The sequence below is a fragment of the Sphaerodactylus townsendi genome, linkage group LG11, assembly GCF_021028975.2.
Source record: "Sphaerodactylus townsendi isolate TG3544 linkage group LG11, MPM_Stown_v2.3, whole genome shotgun sequence".
In the NCBI taxonomy this organism is placed as follows: Eukaryota; Metazoa; Chordata; class Lepidosauria; order Squamata; family Sphaerodactylidae; genus Sphaerodactylus; species Sphaerodactylus townsendi.
In genome coordinates, this window is record NC_059435.1 from 41949152 (window position 1) to 41970289 (window position 21138).

General features: G+C 40.5%; 1 protein-coding gene and 1 long non-coding RNA gene across 3 annotated transcripts in view; one reads left to right on the plus strand and one right to left on the minus strand.

The window, feature by feature from the left end:
- Positions 1 to 361: 361 nt before the first annotated feature.
- On the plus strand, positions 362 to 20581 carry TRA2A (transformer 2 alpha homolog). 2 transcript variants are annotated; one of them, XM_048511149.1, is made up of 8 exons: positions 362 to 544; positions 8226 to 8359; positions 9481 to 9640; positions 11915 to 12103; positions 17795 to 17910; positions 18291 to 18428; positions 19521 to 19588; positions 19751 to 20581. In XM_048511149.1, exons 1-8 carry the CDS (start codon positions 509 to 511, stop codon positions 19759 to 19761), a joined length of 852 nt encoding a protein of 283 aa, XP_048367106.1. In that variant the 5' UTR covers positions 362 to 508; the 3' UTR covers positions 19762 to 20581. The 2 variants fall into 2 exon arrangements, with proteins under 2 accessions (XP_048367106.1, XP_048367107.1); XM_048511150.1 differs by having other exon boundaries at positions 18294 to 18428.
- The window catches only part of LOC125440955, a 41375-nt gene continuing 32403 nt past the window's right edge, over positions 12167 to 21138 (minus strand). Inside the window, exon 4 of the long non-coding RNA XR_007245770.1 lies at positions 12167 to 12847. This is a non-coding gene — a long non-coding RNA (uncharacterized LOC125440955). The remainder of the gene's footprint in view (positions 12848 to 21138) is intronic.

Sequence of the window (21138 nt, forward strand, 5' to 3'; positions counted from 1 at the left end):
CAAAAACCAGAACTGAAATTCGATTGAAATCCGTCTGGATAATAAATCTTTCCGTTATCCCTCGTGTCAGATTTTTAATAAATTATTATAATATAAAGATATAAAGACTTTTCAACAACATCCACGGCTGTAAACTTCGAGAAGAGCGCCGCAATTTTTTAATACCGCAGTAATTAATACGCATTACGAGAAGCCGTTTCCCACACTTGCTACACGCGACCGACAGCAAGAGAATGGCCGTCATTGCGCTTGCGCCAACCCACTCCCCGCAGCTTCGTCCTTTGTGGCGGCAGAACCTCCATTGTGACTCAAGGGGCGGGGCATTCGTGTGGGCCCGCCCCTCGAGTAGTGTCGGGCGCAGACCTGAGTGACTGGGGCGCCATTTTGCGCTGCCGCCACCGGAGGACAGTTGGCGGTTTGGGCGCGTTGCCGGAAGGGAGGTTGACCTCGCTGCTTCTCCTCATCCAAATTCCCGCTGGTCGACCCGTGGTGGTATCAACGTGCAGACATGAGCGACGTGGAGGAAAACAACTTCGAGGGGAGGGTGAGTAGTGAGCGGCTCTGTCCGGGCCGCGGTGTCGGAGCCCCCGGCCTGTGATCCTGAGGGTATTAAGTAGGCGAAGCGCAAAACGTTTAGCCTCCACGCAGGGCGTTGGGCGGGAAAGGCGGCATCCAGGGAGGCGCTGTCGGCTCTCTTAAACGATTTCGAGAGGCCGCCCAGTCTTCTGACGAGCTGGCTTTATTTTCCTTTATTGTAGTTACTACTACTTACAGCCTCTGCCCTGGAATCCCCTTGTTATTGTTCTCTGGCCACCCCTTCCCATGCTTGGACTCTGCAGCCCACACGACCCTTCGCACTCCCGGCCCCGTGCTTAGCTTCCCGGTGGCCTCCCCGCCCCAAATCGTGGCTGCAAAGGGGATTCCGCACAGCAGATTTATAACGAGTTGCAATCGCTATAAATCTTCTGTGCGGAATGATCTTAAGTCCTGCTATGATCTTGTGCCCTGGTCGGCTGCTGACCGTCCTCTGCCTGAGTCAGTTCTCCCTCACTCCCCATTTTCGCTGCCTTCCTTCTCCCCCCACCCCCTTCCAGTGTCTTCTCAAGCTTCCTACTAGCCGACGTGAGTTTATGTGTTGGGTTGGCGGGGGTGGGATCACGGACGGTCGTTGTAGATCATGCAGCGGGGACGAGGAAGCTGGCTGCTTGTGGAAGAAAAAGTCGGATGCTGTGCCCTTCTGGGGGCAAAGGGTCGCGCTGTCGCCGCTGGGGTCTGCGAGATAAGAGGAGCTGCCTCTGCACAGGCTCCTGGGACCTTCAGCGTGATTTGTGGGTTGCTCCTCACATGCCTGAATCAGTTTTTTGTTCTGTGTCGGGCGTTAAGTAAGGTATGATCACCGCAGACATTTTTGTTTCTATGTATATGTTAACAGTTACAATGAATGAGAGGCATATATGGTGCATGTATGTAATTCCCACCCACTACTCCAGTCTGCACTGTCCTGTCCTTATCACAGGTTTTTTTTTTATTGTGAGTTTTTTTTAACTTTCAGAAAATCTTCAAATTGTCCCTTCAGAAAAGGAAGATTGCTGTAATGGTTCTGAGACATTATGTTTTAAATAGTGCTGGGATTGCTGAGTGGAGAAAATATCTTGAGTGTAATTTTATTTCGTAGGTCACTTCTAGGGGAGTTTTTCTGACTTTCTGTGTGGGTGTGAAGCAGCATAAGCAAATTTTTATGGAATTAAAAAAGATGGGAAGGAATTTAATGTTTATTTTCAAAACACTTGTGTGTTTGTAGTTTTTCATAGTTTGTAACTTCCCCATCATATCTGGGGAGTACAAATGGAAAACTTCATTGAACACTGGTGTCTGGGAATACTTTTACTAGCCGCACTGATTATACACATGGCGTTTGATTGCTGAGATGAATGTTATTTCCAGGGAATATGGCTATTATTGGCAGGCTGCAGAGTATTTTGAGAAATTTTAATGAATTGTATTTTATTTGTATTTTGTCCTTCCTTCAATGTGTTCAGAGCAGTGTATGTTTTATCTTCCCAACAGTTGTTCTGGGAGGTAGGTTTAAGCTGATTGTTTTAAAGTCACCGAGTTAGCAAAATTGAGAATTGAATTTGGTCTTCCCTGTCCTAGGCTGATAGTTACACAACTTTGGCTATAAGTTACATTCAAATGCTATAAATTGAACACTAACCCTAAGCATAATATGTCGAAGTAATAAATGTCACTAGTTCAGTTAACAAAAAGTAGGTTGGAATGCGGTTGCAATAATGTTTCTCTTGGGAACAGGAAATACATTAAATGTAGAATCCTGTTGGTAAAGGTAATTTTTATGGAACCAGTCAGTAATGCAGTAGCAGTACATGTGTGTTAAGTGCCATCAAGTTGCACCTGACTTTTTGCAATCCAGCAAGGTTTTCAAACCAAGGAGGGACTAACAGAGGTGCTTTGCCATTGCCTTCCTTCTGCATAACGATCCTGATATTCTGATGAGATCAGGCTAGCTGGGTGTACCAATGTTAATTCATTAGATTAAGAGTTAGTATCTGTTTTTAAACAACAGGCTTGATTTAGTAGTTCTTCATCAGCGTTTCCCTACATAATACTGTATTTGGTGGCATGGGTGGGAAGTGCTGTCAAGTCATAGCTGACTTACAGATTTTCAAGGCAAGTGATGTTTGGAGCTGATTTGCTGTTGCCTGCCTCTTGGTAACCTGTGTTCAAATCCCTACTTTGCCATGAAAGTGCTAGATAACTGTATTAGTCACATACTCTCAGCTTAACCTACCATGGAGATGTGCTGAGAATAAAATGAAGGTAAGAACATTGTCAGTTGCTTTTGATCCTAATTGAGAAGAAAAATGGGGTATACATTAAATAAATAAAGCAAAACTGTCCAAAGAGTTCAGTATAATTAAAAATTTTAATGGCTACTTGAAAAAGGTAATGCCTCAGACTCCAAATAGTATTTTAGTGGTGGCAAAAACCACCTCAGCATCTCTCGAAATTTATTGAAACTTCACTCTAAGTAGTACTTTCTGAAGTATGATGACCAAGGAGTACCATTTTCTGTAAATCTGATGGGTAGAGTTGAGGATGGTGTGGGTGAGCAGCATAAGTTTAAAAATAAATATATAGTTGGCCCTAAATAATAGTTAAGCACAAACAGAAAGGGGAAGAAAAAACATCAACCCAGAAACAACAGGTAACCAAAAAGGTTGAATAGTTGCACTTTATGGGGTGTGTATCTAACGCAGGGGTAGGGAACCTGCGGCTCTCCAGATGTTCAGGAACTACAATTCCCATCAGCCCCTACCAGCATGGCCAATTGGCCATGCTGACAGAGGCTGATGGGAATTGTAGTTCCTGAACATCTGGAGAGCCGCAGGTTCCCTACCCCTGAACGGTTTATACCACTGAGAAGGGCCTATAGGCTGAAACGCTTTTGGTTTTAAGGATATTTCTTATTTACAGTGTATTAAGGCTTTGTCTAATTTTTGTGTGTAACTCATTGTTCTGTCTGTTATTAGTTTTTGTCAACTTTTTTGGTTATCTGAGTATTTGTTTACAGGACTGGAAAATTCCATGTGGCTGAATGTTGGATGCATAGGGGCTTGGAATTGTCTGCAGATCTGTGCTTACAGTATTTCACAAAAAACTCTTTCCAATAGTGAATATATTTCTTAAGCTCACAAGTGCCTTTAAGGCAAAGGAAGTGGCTATAAAGGATTTAAAACTTGCTTCAACTTTTGTTTTCAGCCAAGTTTTTGTATGTCTCAAAAGTTTTTGTCTTTTGCTGCCCTTTTTGATTCCCTTTCCCTCCTGATATCTCCTCAGAGAAAGAAAGAAGGTGAAAAGAGAGGGAGAGGAAGCACACAGTACTTCTTTAAATATATAAGTAGCCCAAAGCAGGCAGAAATATTGTTATATGACAAATAAGGCTAGAGTATTCTTAAAAACTGAAATCAGATATACTGCTGGTTTCTGTTTATAGGTTTGACCAAACCTAGTTTTGGAATTTCAGCTTTGTTTACCCTGATATGCATATTGATGACATCACACTCCTTACTTTAAGTAAAATAAACCTTTACTTCAAAATAAAACACAGTATATTTAATGAGGCTTTATCCCAGGGAAGTATGCATAGGATTGCAGTAGCTGAACCACTGAGTTCACATCTCATTTATTGTAAACTTGTGCCTAAGCTTTTTCGAATTAAAGATACAAATCTGCAACTATTTTTTATTCACATTTTCAGAAAACAAGTAGGAAAAAAAAGTATTGAAAGCAGCCCTGAAATAAGTATGCATACTTATGTCCCCACTGGATGAGGCAGGTCAGATATTTCTGTTCAAAATGCAAAATGGTAAATAGTCCTTGGTGATAGTTATTTGATTGACTAATCTTTGTTCTATTAATTCCAGAACTCTTTTAGACTTGTTCTTTTGGAAAGGCAGTGCCTTATTTGCCTTGTCCAGTGTGGAAATATTGCAGGGATTTGTAGTTCATACTTACTTTAAGGCTGCTTTCAGAGCCACTTCTTTCTGGTTGAAGTTGTATGGTATCTCAAACAGGTTACTTGATCTCTTTAATGCTAGGAGATAACATTACTATTTCCATAATAGAATAAAACTTGATAAGAATGAAAACTGCTTTACTGTTCTGTCTTATTCAATCTCTGAGCAACTCAAATTTAATCAGTAAAGCCTTTCAGGCTGAAAGAAAGGGAAATACTCTGAGCCACTTAGCAAATTGTATGGCTGAAGCATTTTGGATTTGGATCTTGAGTTACCAGGGTCTAAACCAGGAAATCTTTCCAGTGTCAGAGCTCTGCCTTGTAACAAGTCAGAGCCTCCCCTTCCTAGTTAATAGTTCTTTAGATTTTTTTTAATCACTTAAGAGAAATTGTAGTGTTGTCTAGTCAGAAGTATTTGGAAAAAATGATTTGTAATCTTCTTGAAAGATGTTTATCAAAATAATAGCCAATCAATTTCAAAATGGCCATTGTAGGTTGTTGGTATCAAAGCAGTATATAAAAATACTTTTTTAAAGACTCACTGCTCTGCAATTAGAATGTATGATGGGGAAAATATTTTAATGATGAGGCATGGTTTTATTCAAAGAGACTTGACAAGCATCCCAGAGATCTTTTGTGTAGTGACTTTTATCTATCATATTGATAGTACTTCCCATCTTGTTTGTCAAGACATAATCATAAACCATAGATGAGTTTTCAGGATTTGCTAATTCATTGCTTTTGGTAGCTTAGAGGCTATTCCATTTTTTTCTTGAGTCCCTGAAGAGCAGGTCAAATAACTAAACATTCATTAGAGCAGTTTAACCTTGTCCTTACTATCACAAATGTTTATCCCTTTGAATATTTTAGAGCCTTGGGAGCCATCTAATATTTTTGGTTTTGCCAGAGTCTTTGTTCCCACAAGTCCTCCATGATGCAAAGAAATTCAGGGGTGCAGGCTTTTAAACTGTGGTGTGATTAGGCTGGTAGTTGCCAGGAAGAGATTCAATGTTGCCAGTGACAGCTTCCCTCTTGGGGATCCTGGAATATTTGACAGCTCCACCTCAGAACTCAATTGAAACTCTCCTGTGTGTGCTACAGCCTTGAACTGCCTTTCATTAAGTCAGGCCATTGGTCCATCTAGCCTAGGATTGTTTACGGTGGCTGACTGGTTTTCAGGGTCATGCTAATTCTATTCATGCTACCAGAATTCCTTTTGCTTAGACAAGCCAGTGTCTTAACTTGGGGACTAACATGCAAAGCATGTGCTGTGGTATCTACCACATTATCGATTTAGGTATTTGTACACATCAAAAACAACACTTATTCAACAGGGGAAATGCTGAGTAGCTGAAAGGGACTGATTCACACACTTCCTTAATATTGTATGGTTTCTTAAGAAGGTTTTATGATTCATTACTGCAGTCCCTTCTGTTGGTGGCATTATCTGTTGTACAGTGGCATTCAAAACTTATAGTGCCTAGCAGTATACCATAAACCAGGGGTCAGCAACCCGTGGCTCCGAAGCCACATGTGATTCTTTCATCCTTATACCACGGCTTCCTCGTCTGGTGCCTGGGAAGGAGGGGAAAGGAAGGTAGGAGGGGGCGGGGAAGGAGGTGCGCTCACTGCGTTCCAAGTGCAACTTGCCATCATTGGCTTCGCCGCTACTGTCTATCCCGCCTGCTAGGGCGGGATAGACAGCAGCAGCGACGGCAAGTTGCACTAGGGATGCAGCGAGCGTGCCTCCTTCCCCGCCCCCTCCTTCCTCCGGCATCCTTTCCCCTCCTTCCCTCTTCTGGCGCCTGCTGTCACCTGCCTGGCTGGGGGCGCCCTCTGTTAGTGCAGCTGCCCCTGCAACTTACTCTGTCCGTCAGCTTGCATGGCTGGCTTGCAGGCTGAAGGCGGAGCGGGGGGGGGCTTGGGGAGGTGGGGCCATGGCTCTTTGGGTGTTAAAGGTGCTGACCTTCCATAAACTGTTTCTTTCCTAGAGGTATGCTTATTAAACTTGTGTATGAGAAGGCCACCAGAAGAACTGAGAATTCTTACATTAAAGTACATACATTGAAAGCTTTGCAGCTTTTCTTTGCAGAGACACAAACTGTGTGAAACTAGGGAAAGTGTAATTTAGAAAGACTACCAAGTGACTGCACTAATGTTAGAATCAAAAACTGGCTATGAAACAGTGTTTGAAGAAATAGCATTTCTAAAAAGATACATTAGCACTTTTCATCGACTAAAGATTAATGTGAATATAAAGGAAGAAGATTGTTGTGTAATGTAGCTTAATTCATATTCTTCCTAATGTACATATAATGACAATTCGAGTATATTGAGTCCTAAAACTATGGGTAAGATTATTTTTAGGGAAATTCTATTCCTTTGCTTGTGTTGTGACTGTTTTACTTAGGTGTGCAAATGTATACACCACATAAACTTTTTCTGTATTTGATGAATTTATTGCCATGGCTTGAAAGGCATACTGCCTACTGTCCTGTGGATTATTTGACACATGCACCACAGTTGATGTAATTTCTGTTGTAGAGCAATAATCTTAGCTAGGTTTTTTTCATTGTACAAATTTCATCATTTTTTTTATTCAATTGGTAATGTTCGGAAATAAATTTGCAGCTGGAATGTTAAGATCAAACATCTCTCTAGCCTGGATCCAAAGAACCACAGTGATGGTTTCTCATTAGACTTGTTTGTCTTTTATCTACTGTTCCCTATTCTGTCTGGTAAATCTCTAAAAAGGTGGCTATTCCACTGGACCTAAAGTAGTTCTGTGGATCCTGGTGTATACTTTTTGCTGCATTTTGACAATGCTATACTTGAGTCAACATTTATGTGTGTGTGTGCGCATATCTTACAGAACTGAAATGAGATAAAGATTAGGGAGCAGAATAGATATAGAACATTTGAAAAATGCAGTAGGAAATCAGTGGACTAATTACTAGAGCCTATATGATTACACCATACGTTCTAAAAATTGCTTTTATAAACTAGTTATTTGCACTTTACCTGCTGGCTATTCTATTTTGATAGATAAAATTCTGAAACTCCAGCAGAGTTTTATAATCCCCACTTGCTTAAATATACTAAATGTTCTTTTTCCATTAAGGTTAATGTTCGTGAAGAAATGGAAGAGTTTTTTCCAAGAATGTGGAAGATAAATCAAGATAAAAGAAGGCTAATGAAAAGTATTAAAGATCAGAAAATTAAAATTGAATGGGGGAAAAATTGAACAGAAGATTGGTCAGATAGAAGCACTTGAATATTTTTAAGGCTATAATGAATTATTTGAATTGGGGAAGAATACACGAAGTATGAAAAATGAAAAAATGAAGAATGAAGAAAAGTAGAAAGCAAGAGTGAAGTAGACTTAAAAGAATCTGGAAGAATGAATGGGTCCTAGGTTAAGTAAATGTATGGTTTATGTTCCAGTGTCTGTATGATCAAGTTGTAGATGAATTTGCATGATTACTTAGTTAATAGAGCATTTGGTTCAAGCAGGGAATTATTTGAGGAAATCACACAATATTAACTGGGTTAAACAGAAATTTGTTCTGGAGGGTATTGCCTAACCATTTATCTTTCAGGCACAATCAATAAAATATAGTTACTTTTAATATAAGAAGGTAGGCATTTATGCAACCAGTACCATTTGTAATACTGTTTTTTTCGTTAGGAGACACGCTCCCAGTCAAAATCCCCAGCTGGGAGCCCTGCTCGTGTAAAATCTGAGAGCAGGTCAGGATCTCATAGCCCATCAAGAGCTTCTAAGCATTCTGAATCACGATCTCGATCAAGATCAAAATCCAGGTATGTGTTTTTGAGCTGTTAAGATTCACTGAACGGCATTCCTAAGCTGACATACGTCTTCCTGTGCATCGTGCTTATTGCAAGGATTTTACATCAACTAAAACATGCCAGTTAAAAACACTGCAGTGCTTCACCCTTTTTTCCTTCTCCTGATAAAATGTGTCAAGGGTAGTCAAATACATATTTTATGATATCACTCTTACAACTCCTTTGCACAGTTGCAGTTTTCTTGCTCAAACAGTAAATTTCTACATCATGGAGGAGGAGGAAGAGGAGAGTTTGGATTTATATCCCCCCTTTCTCTCCTGTAGGAAACTCAAAGGGGCTTACAATCTCCTTGCCCTTCCCCCCAATAACAAACATCCTGTGAGGTAGATGGGGCTGAGAGAGCTCCGAGAAACTGTGACTAGCCCAAACTGGCGTGTGTGGGAGTGTACAGGCTAATCTGAATTCTCCAGATAAGCCTCCACAGCTCAGGCGGCAGAGCGAATCAAACCCGGTTCCTCCAGATTAGATACATGAGCTCTTAACCTCCTACACCACTGCTTATAAAGTATTTTCAACTTGTTCTTTACTCTTATGAAATATTTTTAGAACATTTTACATATCTTTTTAAAAATATTATTTTTCATTTGAAGAAAGATAGGCTTAGGTATAGTCCCTGTATGTGTGCAACACCTATAAACAGATGTTTGTAAAATCCCTGTCCTATATGACATTTCCTAGCATGCCAGAAAGTTCATATGCTGTCGCCCCCGCCAGTCAACAGTGAAACTCTCTAAAGCCACCATCCTAAACTGAATATGTTTATTCATTAATGTTATTTATTTGGTGTACAAGGGTCCTATTTGCAGATTTTTATAGTGATTAGTGATTTTGGACTGCACACAACATATTCCATCCAGCAATTATGCTGACAACTGAAGTTCAAGTATGCATGCACATATTAATGAGAGATGTTAAAAATACATGCCTATTCAAGTATTTTATTTTCATATACTGTTACGATCATATATTCACGGTAGAAATATGAGATAATTCATGGATTTTATTAGATTAATTAGCAAAAATGTAATTTTATCATACATATTTGTATATAACTTGAATTTTCTCATTTGAAGGTCTAGATCAAGAAGGCATTCTCACAGGCGCTACTCTCGCTCACGATCCCATTCTCATAGAAGAAGATCACGAAGCCGGTCCTACACCCCAGAGTATCGTCGCAGAAGGAGCCGCAGTCACTCACCAATGTCTAACCGAAGAAGGCACACTGGTAGCAGAGTATGTAGTCAATGTAATAAATGTTCTAAAGAATTGTATTCAAATCCGCAGGGGTACATCATAACAGAAACTAGCCTAGAGTTTCATTGAATATTACTTTATTTTGTGATTGTTAGGTGTAACAAGCAGACTTCTGTAGCCGAGGAAACAGACAAAATGTTTGCTCCTTCTGCTTGCTAGATGTAAGGTTCACTGTATTATAGTGGTTATAATGTTTGGCTAGGCTCAAAGATACCTGGATTCAAATCCTGACCCAACCAAGAATCTAATTGTGTGACTGTGAGGGTCAGCCTTTTTCTTAACCTACCTCACAGTGTTATTGTGAGGATAAAATAGAAAAACAGAACCATGTATGCCATTCTGAGTCCCTGGAAAGAAAAGTGGGATGGAATGTTGGTAGAAGACAAGTAGCACAACTGTTACCATACTGGTTTTTCTCCAGCCAACAGTACACCCAGCAGCTTGAGTACCTATACTTTTTCCCCAGCCAGGGGGACAGGCTGGCTTGTTGGCCATGCTTTTCCCCTATGTTTGGTTTTGGGGGAAGGGGACAAAATATATGAACAAGTATCATTACTGTACTGTACAGAATTTAATTGTAATGCATATACCAGACACCACACCTTAGACAAGTAATGGGTTCCAGTAAGATCTGTTATTAGTGTATTGATGGGCTGATATATTAAATTTAAAGTCCTCTTTATTTATTTCATAGCAGAGCTGTGAATTTAAAATGAGGATATCACTATATATTTCTTCACCTTGGAGCAGGCACAAAAGACTCCTTATTTTTCTGGTTATGGAGTGCTTTCACTTCCTGTTCCATTTAGTTAGTATGTAGAATTTTAATTGCAAGAAATGTCTAATAGGTTGAATTTCACATAAAGACCTAGTAGATCAGATGGATTACTGAAAAACAAGAGAGATCTATTGTTCTAGTGAAATGTCCAGTTATTCTGAAATGATCTTTATAGCTTACATCTGCTTCAGAAATTTACTTTCTAAAGTAAGTTTTAGAAAAGCCTCTGCTGAAGAGAACATCAAAATATGTTTTAAATACTTTCTTATGAAGATGGGTAGAGTCCTTAAAGTTATGTGTTGGCTCCCAACAGTCTGATGTCATCTTAGAGTGAAGAGTTCTATGTGCCCACACTAGAGTTATTTTGGGAATGGGAAGGAGCTTGAGAGAATGTGTGACTAATTCTTTCTATTATCCAGAAAGTATTTGGAGTACTTTGTGTGGGGTGGTGTTTCCAGAGAAGGAATATCCATTGTGTGCAGCTGTGTTGCCAGAGCCACAGAAGATGGAGGTTCTCTAGGGTTTAGGCATTAATCTGCACTGCCATCTTCAGATATGTAAAAATGGCTGGCTGCTTCTCCACGTCACGTATTAGGAGAATTAACAAGATCCAGTTGCTGCCTGATAGAAGGATGTCCTTGAACAAAATAGTGACCTAAAACATGCAGTTACGTAGCCTACTGCTAGATTATAAAGTTGTGTTTTCAGCTGCATGAAAATTGAACTATCAAAGTATCAGTGGACATATGTCAAAGGAAATATTCTCATGCTTGATATAGTGTGATATAACTGACAGAAAATGGCTAACCAGGTATGACCTATGAAGAAGAAGAAGAGGAGTTTGGATTTATATCCCCCCTTTCTCTCCTGCAGGAGACTCAAAGGGGCTTACAATCTCCTTGCCCTTACCCCCTCAAAACAAACACCCTGTGAGGTAGGTGGGGCTGAGAGAGCTCCGAGAAGCTGTGACTAGCCCAAGGTCACCCAGCTGGCGTGTGTGGGAGTGTACAGGCTAATCTGAATTCCCCAGATAAGCCTCCACAGCTCAGGCAGCAGAGCTGGGAATCAAACCCGGTTCTTCCAGATTAGAATGCACCTGCTCTTAACCACTATGCCACTGCTTCTCTAAGGAGCTTAGGCTCAAAGGCAGTGACTTACACCAGCTCTTAACCTACTATGCCACTGCTGCTCCTGGATGGGAGTACTTTGGTAGAATGCCCTCTGCATCCCCCTCCCCCCCAGCTCAAGTTTTTTAAATCAATAAACAGGGATGGAATACCTTCCAGTCTCTAAATAAGAATTTGATCCAGTGGTGGAGTATGTGCAACAGACGTACTTAAATGTCCAGTATACAGTGAGATACAGTATCTCCTTGCCTTTGCACTGTAGAGGACAGGCCATTAGGCAAATTTCAGAAATAATTTCAGAATTATTGTAAGCATTCCTGAACTCTTTACTTTTGATTTAATTTTCAGGCTAATCCAGATCCTAATACATGTCTTGGAGTGTTTGGTCTCAGTTTGTATACCACTGAGAGGGATCTTCGTGAAGTCTTCTCCCGTTATGGACCTTTATCTGGTGTCAATGTAGTTTACGATCAAAGGACTGGGCGATCACGAGGATTTGCTTTTGTTTACTTTGAAAGAATAGATGATTCTAAAGAGGTAAACACTTCTGCATTCCTAATGTCAGTTTTTTCTTTAAAAGTAATTATTCCGCTGCACCAGTTGACTCTAGTTTTCGCTTTATTTTTCTTTGCAAAGTATGTAATTGCTCGGACTGTTTGGTAGTTTTATGCACTTAATTTGTGGAGACCTGTGAATTTGCAGGCTCTTAAAAATACATTTTCTGTACATCCAGGGAATGGTCTGAAATGGCTATATAAAGAGTGAAGTTTGAGAACTATTTAACCAGTTGAAAATATGTCACCTAGCAAGGTAGCAGTATTTGAGAGCATTCACACGTGAAATGGTCAGTTTTAACTAAAACACGCACCTGATTAAAAAAAATCTTTCTAATGTATAGTTTTTAAAAGAAAATCCAAAATATTCCAAACTTATTACCTTAATTTTCAATCCAGGGGAAAGGGACAGGGGTAACAACAAGGTATACAACCTTGTGAATCCCACCAAATTATTTTAGATGATAAAATCCTCAAGTATAAGGCACAGTAAGAATAGTAGATGAGGTCTAGCGCGACAGATATTGAAATAACATCAGATGTATGCTGGGAGCTGAAGTTGAGTGGATGCCCAGGAATAAATGTTGGGTCATACTGGAAAGCTGTTTGAAAATGTCAGTATGTTAGTTGTAACTGGCAGTCCATCCAGACAAGAAGCACAGACTTTAACAGCATTTCTCTTCCCCCAGCAGTGCTTTCTCATATTTTCTGGAGTTGCAGGACCTACCTGGACAAATAGACAAGAGTATCAGAAATTGCAGTGTGTGTGTTAAAGCATGGAAAACATCTTCTACAAATAGAGTTATTCTGGTGGAAAAGGGGATAGTTTTCCCCCTCCTCACTGCTCACTTCCCTGCAAGGAATCAGCTTTTGGTGATCTGGAAGGGAGTGTGGAGGGAGGCAGAAATCAAAATCCATCACTGCTTTCTGCTGAGATTGCTGCCTTCAACCCAGTGTAAAAAGAGATAAATTTGATGTTAAAGTAACAGATTGTCATGATGCTAGATAAATATATGGGTTGACCATGTTGAAGAGAAGTGGAAGGCTGCAGGATTGCACGCTTCATTCTTATTACTCTGTGAATTCCCTGTGCCTTCCCCCAATGTCCTTAAAATCATTAAAAGTTATATATTCATTTGTTACAACAGTTATATTTCCATGGTGTCCAGTATTTGAATTGTCATCTGGAAATAGTTATCAGGAAGAGACATGTTGAAATTAGCTAAATTCATGTCACAAATGTGGCCACTTCATATCAGCATTTGTAGTAGTATATTTCCTCAGGAATCTCATAACTTTCAATATCGTTTCCCTTGAATATATAATAGTGACTAAAATATTTTCTTAGGACTTTCAATTACATAATTATGTACAGTGTATCAAACTCTAGTTAACACACTTTTAGTAGCACTTTTAGCACTTTGTGGAATGATGGAAAGTGGTGACCGTAACTGGCAGGTGGGTTTTTTTGACGGACACAATTTTGCATCTTTTAATGTGTGTATGAATGTGAAGAATATAGAAGGCATGATGCTCTTAATTGCTTGTTTACATAGTTGTGGCTTGTTCTCTTAAATGCACTTGATGGGAGAGCGTCCTATCAAAACGGCATGTCCAAGAAGAAAGGAAGTCACTAGGTGGCACTGCAGCCTACATTTAATCCAATGATAAGATATACAGAACAATAGAGTGGAAGCTTCTAGATTTACATTTATTAAGATGTAAACACTGACCACGTGGAACTAGATTTTTTTAAAAAAATCCTAAATCCCTAGAAAAACCAAGAAAGCATTTTTAAAGCCCAACAAAATTAATTTAGGATAAACAGATTTTTGGTTTGAGCCAGAGGTGCACACGGAAAGGCTATTTTATAACTTTTGCTAAAGTGTCCATGTGCGAATGGAAATGTGGGAACTGCTCTAAATATACCTGTAATCGCAGCACAAACTTTTCTACTAGTACTTGCACATGAATCTGCAGTATATCGCTATATCTGTTTTTCTGTAAAGGTCTTTGGGCTCTGGTGTAGAGATCTGTTCTCACTCTGGGGAGGTCATCTTGAACTTGGGTGATTCCCACCTGCTATTCAGAGAGGCAGGATTAAATTTTCACTTCCTGTCTTTCCAGTGGCAATCTTTTGAGCTCAGTTTACTTCCTGACTAACACAGGGAGACCAACTAAGGATTAGAGCTCCACAGTGGCTCTCCTTTTTGTCTAAATCTACCTTTCATCTAAATTCTTTCACTAACCCTTACTAAAGAGGTAGCTTTAATCTTCTGACTTCCCTTTGTTCCTTTCACATGTTCTGTGTGCCTCATCTTTAAGGCTCCATCTTTGTTTCCTGCCCATTTTTCCCTCATGGGAGGCTTATGGATACAGATTTCTGTAAAAAGAGGATGCAGACCAAGTCTATTTTCTTCTCAGCTATAAGACAACGGCACAACCTCTGGAAGCCTCAAATACAGCAGAGGACAGGGAGAATGGCCAACAGAGGCTGTGGTGCCAAAACAAAAGCAGCAAACCATACCACTTAAAAATGATGTGAAAATGGACCCAGTGGCTAAGAGGTCCTGAGCAGCAATGATGGTAAATTTTGCCCCCTGGAAACCAGCTGCTCAACTGGAATGTTTGAGATGGAGTCAACAAGGGAGCAGAGTGCTGGACTAGATGGACTCTGGTCTGATTCAGCAGGCTCTTTCTTATGTTCCTTAAGGGGCAGTGTGCAACCTTCCCTCCTCTCCAGCGAGGCTATGGGAGAGCAGCCATCTGCTGCAGTGAAATTGTGGAGGCAGTCAGGAGGGCCTTAAGGGAAGAGCTGCAACAAATCCAGATGCATTCACCTCTCTCTCTTTGCCCAGGGGTTCTCATTGCTCCCCACCAGATGCCCTCCACATGATCCCATTGATCTGTATAGTTACAGAGAGGGACATATTGTCTCCTATAGGAAGCAGTGGCCCACCAAAGCAGCCAGAAAGGCTTCATACTCAGGTTCATGCTCTAGGGCAGTGGTGGCGAACCTTTGGCACTCCAGATGTTATGGACTACAATTCCCATCATCCCCTGCCAGCATGGCCAATTGGTCATGCTGGTGGGAGCTGATGGGAACTGTAGTCCATAACATCTGGAGTGCCAAAGGTTCACCACCACGCCTCTAGTGCATTGTATCCCCCTCTTCTGTATCAAACAGTGAAAAACTGGAAGGCGAGTTCTCCTCAGACCGTGAGTACACAGTGGGAGCAACCTACTAGATTATTTAATGGCATGTAGACTTTGAAAGGAACCAGTTGTTAGACCTAGACTGCACTCCGGAGGTTGCAGAGACAATAATGGGTTCCAGGAAAATATACAGTAAACAAACAACTGTACACAAGAAGCTGTTGCAATGTGGTACCATCACTAACATGTTGATCCACTAAACCCAGGTCTGGGTCAAATATCCGTTAAGACGGGGTCTATCAGCAGCTCAGGGCATCTACCCTACATTGTCAAGTAGCAGCCATACTTACTACAGTGCCTGAGATATCTGGCATTCCACTAATGAGGCATCTTCACATTGCATTGTTTTTCAAAGACAAAGTGCAGACAAGCTAGCGCCCCTCCACCACCACCCCCCACCCCGTTATTTACAGATTCTGTACATGGAGGCTACACGTAATGCTATCAGCCTTTACCACAATTCTCTTTGAGCCATTGAGAGAAGTCCCACTAATGGCAGTGACTACAGCTAGAAGTGTATCAGAATTGGAGCCCTGTCAAGCAGAAAAGGGCTCTGTGTTTTCCATAAAGATAAGGCAGTGCTTCGACCAGAACTTGCACTTACTCCCAAAGTTAATTCTTTGTTCCACTGAAGGCAAGAGATACTTAACATCCTTTTGTCCTTGACCAAAACATGCCAAAGAAAGGGCCTGGCACATGTTGGATCTTCATAGGGCACTCAGGATATGTATTTGATGAATGGAGGGTGTCAGGACAACAAACTTTCGATTAATTTCTTTGACCGCTCCAAACAAGGAAAGGAAGTTGTCTAGATCAGCTGTAATGTCAGAAAGTGCATCTTCTATGCCTACAAGGCCAGCAACATTCCTATACCTCCTGGCATCACAGCCCACTCAATTTGAAGCGTGGCTACCAGCTCAGCCTTTGACCATCAAACTTCAGTAGAATATGTAAGGCAGCCACATGGTCTTCCATTTCAACCTTCAACAGTCATTATAAAATCAACTCATTCTCATCAGTCATTGCCGCTTTTGGGCTCAGAGTGCTGTAGCATATGATGGAAGAAAACTAGTTCCCACCCAGATTGAAGGACACCACAACTGGAGGTCCTAAGATCAATATGCCCTCCTCCTCAGAGTGAGAACAGAACCTATATAAAATGAAACCTTAGATACTCACTGTGAGGGTTCCTTCTGCTCTGAGGTAAGGAGGGCATTTTGTGCACCAAAAACAGGAAAGGGAAGGGCATTCAACAGGATTAGGAAATGACTATGAGTGCCAAGAGTACACCCAAAATTATGAATGCTTACATAACAAAGCACTGACAAAGGAAGGCTAATTTTCTTACCCTTCCCCAAAGCCAGTTCGCTTTCTTATGTTGTTGCTAACACACTCATTCCATGGCAGTGTTTTCTCCTGTTCTTGTAAATGTTCTATGTTTATGAAATTCCTTCCTATCCTTCTTAGAAAGTACTTAAATCGAGCTCAGGAGATTCCCGCCTGGGAGGCAGGAAGTGGCCATTTAGTTCTGCTGTCCTGAACAGCCAACAGGAATCACCCAAGATTAAGATGCCCTCCTTACCTCAGAACAGATGGAACCCTCACAATGAGTACCTAAGGTTTCATTTTATATAGCTATCCTATTACTCCGGTCTAAACCCATTGCAATCAGTGAGTATAGGCTAGGGTATGATAAAGTAACTGTAACACTTTAAAAAAATAGAATTTATTGATTAAGTACAAAACTTGGAAAAGGTTTTTGTCAGTTAACAAGGGGTTGGTAGCAATAAAAAATGCTTCTTTATAATTACAAAAATCAGTATTTCAGTAAGATCTTTGTGTCAAAGCAGAAAACTTTGAGCAACAGGACATTAGAAAAGATGGAGGAGCCTTGCATAGAAACATTGTCTTTAATATGTTGGTCAAGCAAGTTGCATGTAGTGAGTGAGTGGGGAAGCCGATGATTGTCATAGAAACCACACCTCCAATTTTGTTCAATTATGCTGGATCTTGTCAGCCAGCTGGCAGGAGATGGGCATAAAATGGAGACTAATTAGCAGGAATCCAGCTGCCTGCACTATGTAGGAAGTAGCGCTATTTAATGTTTCTGCTTTAGTTCATCACCTTGTGGCTCCAGTCACAGCAAGACCTAGAAGGCCTACTCTGCTGCAGAGAAAAGTATTGCCTGTTTACCTTTTTCATTTGTTTAAAGCTAAAGTGTCAGGAGATGCATCAGTTTTTGCTTGTTAGCAGAGTGCCCACTTGAAAAGTGATTACATTTTACTAACTTGAGGGCCCCAAGGGCAGCAGGGATGTTTCATTCTGCCTGCTGGAGAAAAGCTTAGCCTCTCTCATTGGTTAATAACTGTTAATCACTTCAGACAAAGCTGACTTGGCTGAATGAGAATAAGCACTGATTTCTTGATCGTCGTAGCTAAAGTATCTAATTTCCTTGTAGGCAATGGAACATGCAAATGGAATGGAACTGGATGGCAGGAGGATCCGTGTGGATTACTCCATCACAAAGAGAGCGCACACCCCCACTCCAGGCATTTACATGGGCAGGCCAACACAGTAAGATGTTTTATGGGCAGTCATCTTTTATGTGTTTTATGATCATTTGTTTTGGTTATATTGTATGCTGTCTTGAGTGCGCAAGGCAAAAGAGTGGCTGATAAATATTTTATAGGAATAAATAATACATTATTCGCTTCATTTTTTGGCTTTTTTGTGTGTAAATTTCTGATTTAAGGAATTGATAATCAGTAGATTTGTAACAGAGTTAAGTCTTTTCATATTTTAGTCACTGTTTAGTCACTGCAGTAGTTGAAAGGATTCATTCTGAAAGATTGTCCAGTTAATTGGTTTTTAAAACTGCTGTTTTAAGATGATGTCTTGAACAAACTACAGTATTTAGTATACCTTAATAAAAAAAATTGTTTTCCTTCTAAAAGCAGTGGAGGAGGTGGTGGAGGAGGAGGAGGAGGAGGTGGTGGTGGAGGAGGAGGAGCTGGCCGTCGACGTGATTCCTACTATGACAGAGGGTATGACAGAGGATATGACAGATATGAAGAGTATGATTATCGCTATAGGTATGTGTCTCCTAAATGCTCTCAGAACATTTATTACAAACTTTATATTCTGTCAGAGTGTCTTCTAGTTAATAGCCCCATCCAAAAGGCCAGGTGCCTGATTTCAGAGATATGCATCAGACTCTGCATATAGTGAACAGCATGCAGTTATGTAGAAGAACAGTTTTCACAATCTTACAATCCAAAGGTGGGGTGGAACAAATCCACTGCTGGGAGCAACAGGGACCACACCGGCTGATTTGCCCTCCCAGGGGCACTTACACCACCAAAGAGATCATTCCAAAGTGCAATAGAGGCAACGGCCAGGTGGAAACAGACTAGTGTTGGCTCCTTCCCCTGACTACACCTCTGGACCACCCGCACTACAGCAGGGGGCATAGGTATGCTGGAATGGCACTCAGCATCGCAGTCCACTGCAATGGAGGACCGCAGCGCTGCCTGCCAGTGGATCTGCCCCTCCTCTGGGACAAGTGTCCTGGGGAGGGCAAATGCGCTAGCATGGCCCCATGCTGCTTCTAGAGCAGATTTGCTCTGTCCCCACCTTAGGACTGTTACAATTTTTCATCTATATAGTTGCATGCTATTCACTATATACAGAGTCTGATGAATATCTCTGAAAATCAGAGTGTATCCAGCATATGCTTGTGCATATAAATGATAGCATCTGAGCATGGGGCCAAAAAATGCTTTTCATTCAGTCAGAACATGTACAGGAAGTAAGGCTACACTTCTAATTTTTCTTTCTTAATTGTTAAATTCTGTCAGTAAGATTTAGCAACCTGTTAATTTCGTAATTTCTATAGGACTGAAAAGCAGCTGTTGTAGAGGAGGGGCAACGTTTAATGTAAAAAAATAAGAAATCAAGACTTTTCTAATTAAACTTGTTTTATATAAACATTTCCACATCAGTTATTGTTCATTGTACGTATTGCCCATACAGCAGTTGCTTTGAGTGAGGGGAAACTTATATACTTTACAACCATTTGACAGTAAATGGATGTGTTAAACTTTGAATAATCCATGTGTATCACAAAAGTGTATACACATGGATACGAGCTACTACCAACAAAAAATACTTTGTTTTCTTCTAAGGAGGCGATCTCCTTCTCCTTATTATAGCCGTTACAGATCACGATCAAGATCTCGTTCCTACAGTCCAAGTAAGTATGCATTTGTGTTGCATAGATACTATTTTTGGCATGGTGAAAGTTCTTGGAGTGTGACAGAATGAGTACAGATGGTAAGCATTGCTACTGGGAGAAGGGGAAAATGAATGAATGTGGAAGTATGATGGTTACCGGGTTCTTTCTGTTTCCTTTCAGGGCGCTATTGAAGAACAGAAGCCAGTTACATTTGCAAACATGATTTTTAAGCAGCAACTTCTGACCTAGCTTTTCCTGTAGGTCCCCTGCAGTTATTCTAAGATTAAAGATCCGTGGTTCATTTAGAATATATGTATTTTCAATTGAAATACCAGTTTCCCATCTTTTATTGTAATTCTCCAAGTGTAATTGTTGTAGCTTTATGTACGTAAATGTCTTTAAGTAAACTGAAATAGGATTCCCAAAGTGTTGATACATTTTGTAAATTGTTTTCTTTATTTTTAAAGTCAAATAGATTTCTCCTTGAACCTAATGGAGAGCAACAAAAGAATTGGTTTGTGTTAAAACTTGCACGGTGTATTTCAGTAGAAACCTACTATTTGATTTCTATCTGCCTGTTTTGGGAAAATGTTGATCTGTATCTTCAGTTACACTTCAGTATGTATCCCTGAACCTGAGTTTATAGTTCTCAATGTAGTAAGTAAACATTACTGGAAGGAATGCTGTGGGAAAGCTAATTCTATACTGCAAATTACAGCTTGGAATGTGTTCGATAAAATCATTTGATGACGATATGGGTGGCACATGAAGTTATTTGGTTAAAATATATGAAACCAAGCTATCTTTAAATTATCCTTTTATCTGTTTGCAGCCCCACTGTCAAGACACAGGTGTAAGCCTTACCCTTTTTTTGGCATGCAAGTATATTTGTTGTTTACAGTAATTCTGTATGATTTTGAAATGGTGGTTAAGCAGGTTCTCTTTAGTAGTAGTATGGTTTGAGAAATTATTACTGTAGACTTTTCTTCTTAAAATAAATTTTAAATTCTATCATTATAGCCTTTCAGTATTTAATAACATAATTAAACATGTGAGATATTATGTAAGGAAAGATAGGAGAATATCCAAAGGTACCTTGGATAAACTGCTTGTTTTGAGATGTACCTAACGTCTTGAACCACCTAATACTTAAAAATAGGACACGTAAGTATGCCACATTGTAACTCCTCAGTATAAGTGTAAAAGTACAAAGCTTGAGCTGTTTTTGCTGCCCAAGGAAGCCTGTGGATTGCTGGTATCAGGGGCGGAGCAAGGGGAAACTGTGCGCCCCGCCCCATTGGCACTACGCCACTGGCTGGTATAGAACAATGGACTCCACTATAAAATGAGCAAGGAACCAGAAGCCTTGAAATTCATAATATGCAAAGAGTTTGTTACTAGTGATTGCAGTAGTACAAAGTCAGTATATGAGATAGGATGTGTTTATACAGCCAGAAAATGCGTGGTGAGAACAGGGCAGAAATGTCTCTCAAATGGGAGGAACCCACTAGTCATGTAGGAAAACTTCAGCTTGCGGGGGAAGCCTCTGCCAATCTTTAGGAGCCTCC

Coding starts and splice junctions, on each gene's coding strand:
- TRA2A (XM_048511149.1), top strand. CDS start 509: ATGAGCGACGTGGAGGAAAACAACTTCGAGGGGAGG. Junction 545..8,225: donor AAAACAACTTCGAGGGGAGG/GTGAGTAGTGAG, acceptor TTTTTTCGTTAG/GAGACACGCTCCCAGTCAAA. Junction 9,641..11,914: donor GAAGGCACACTGGTAGCAGA/GTATGTAGTCAA, acceptor TTTAATTTTCAG/GCTAATCCAGATCCTAATAC.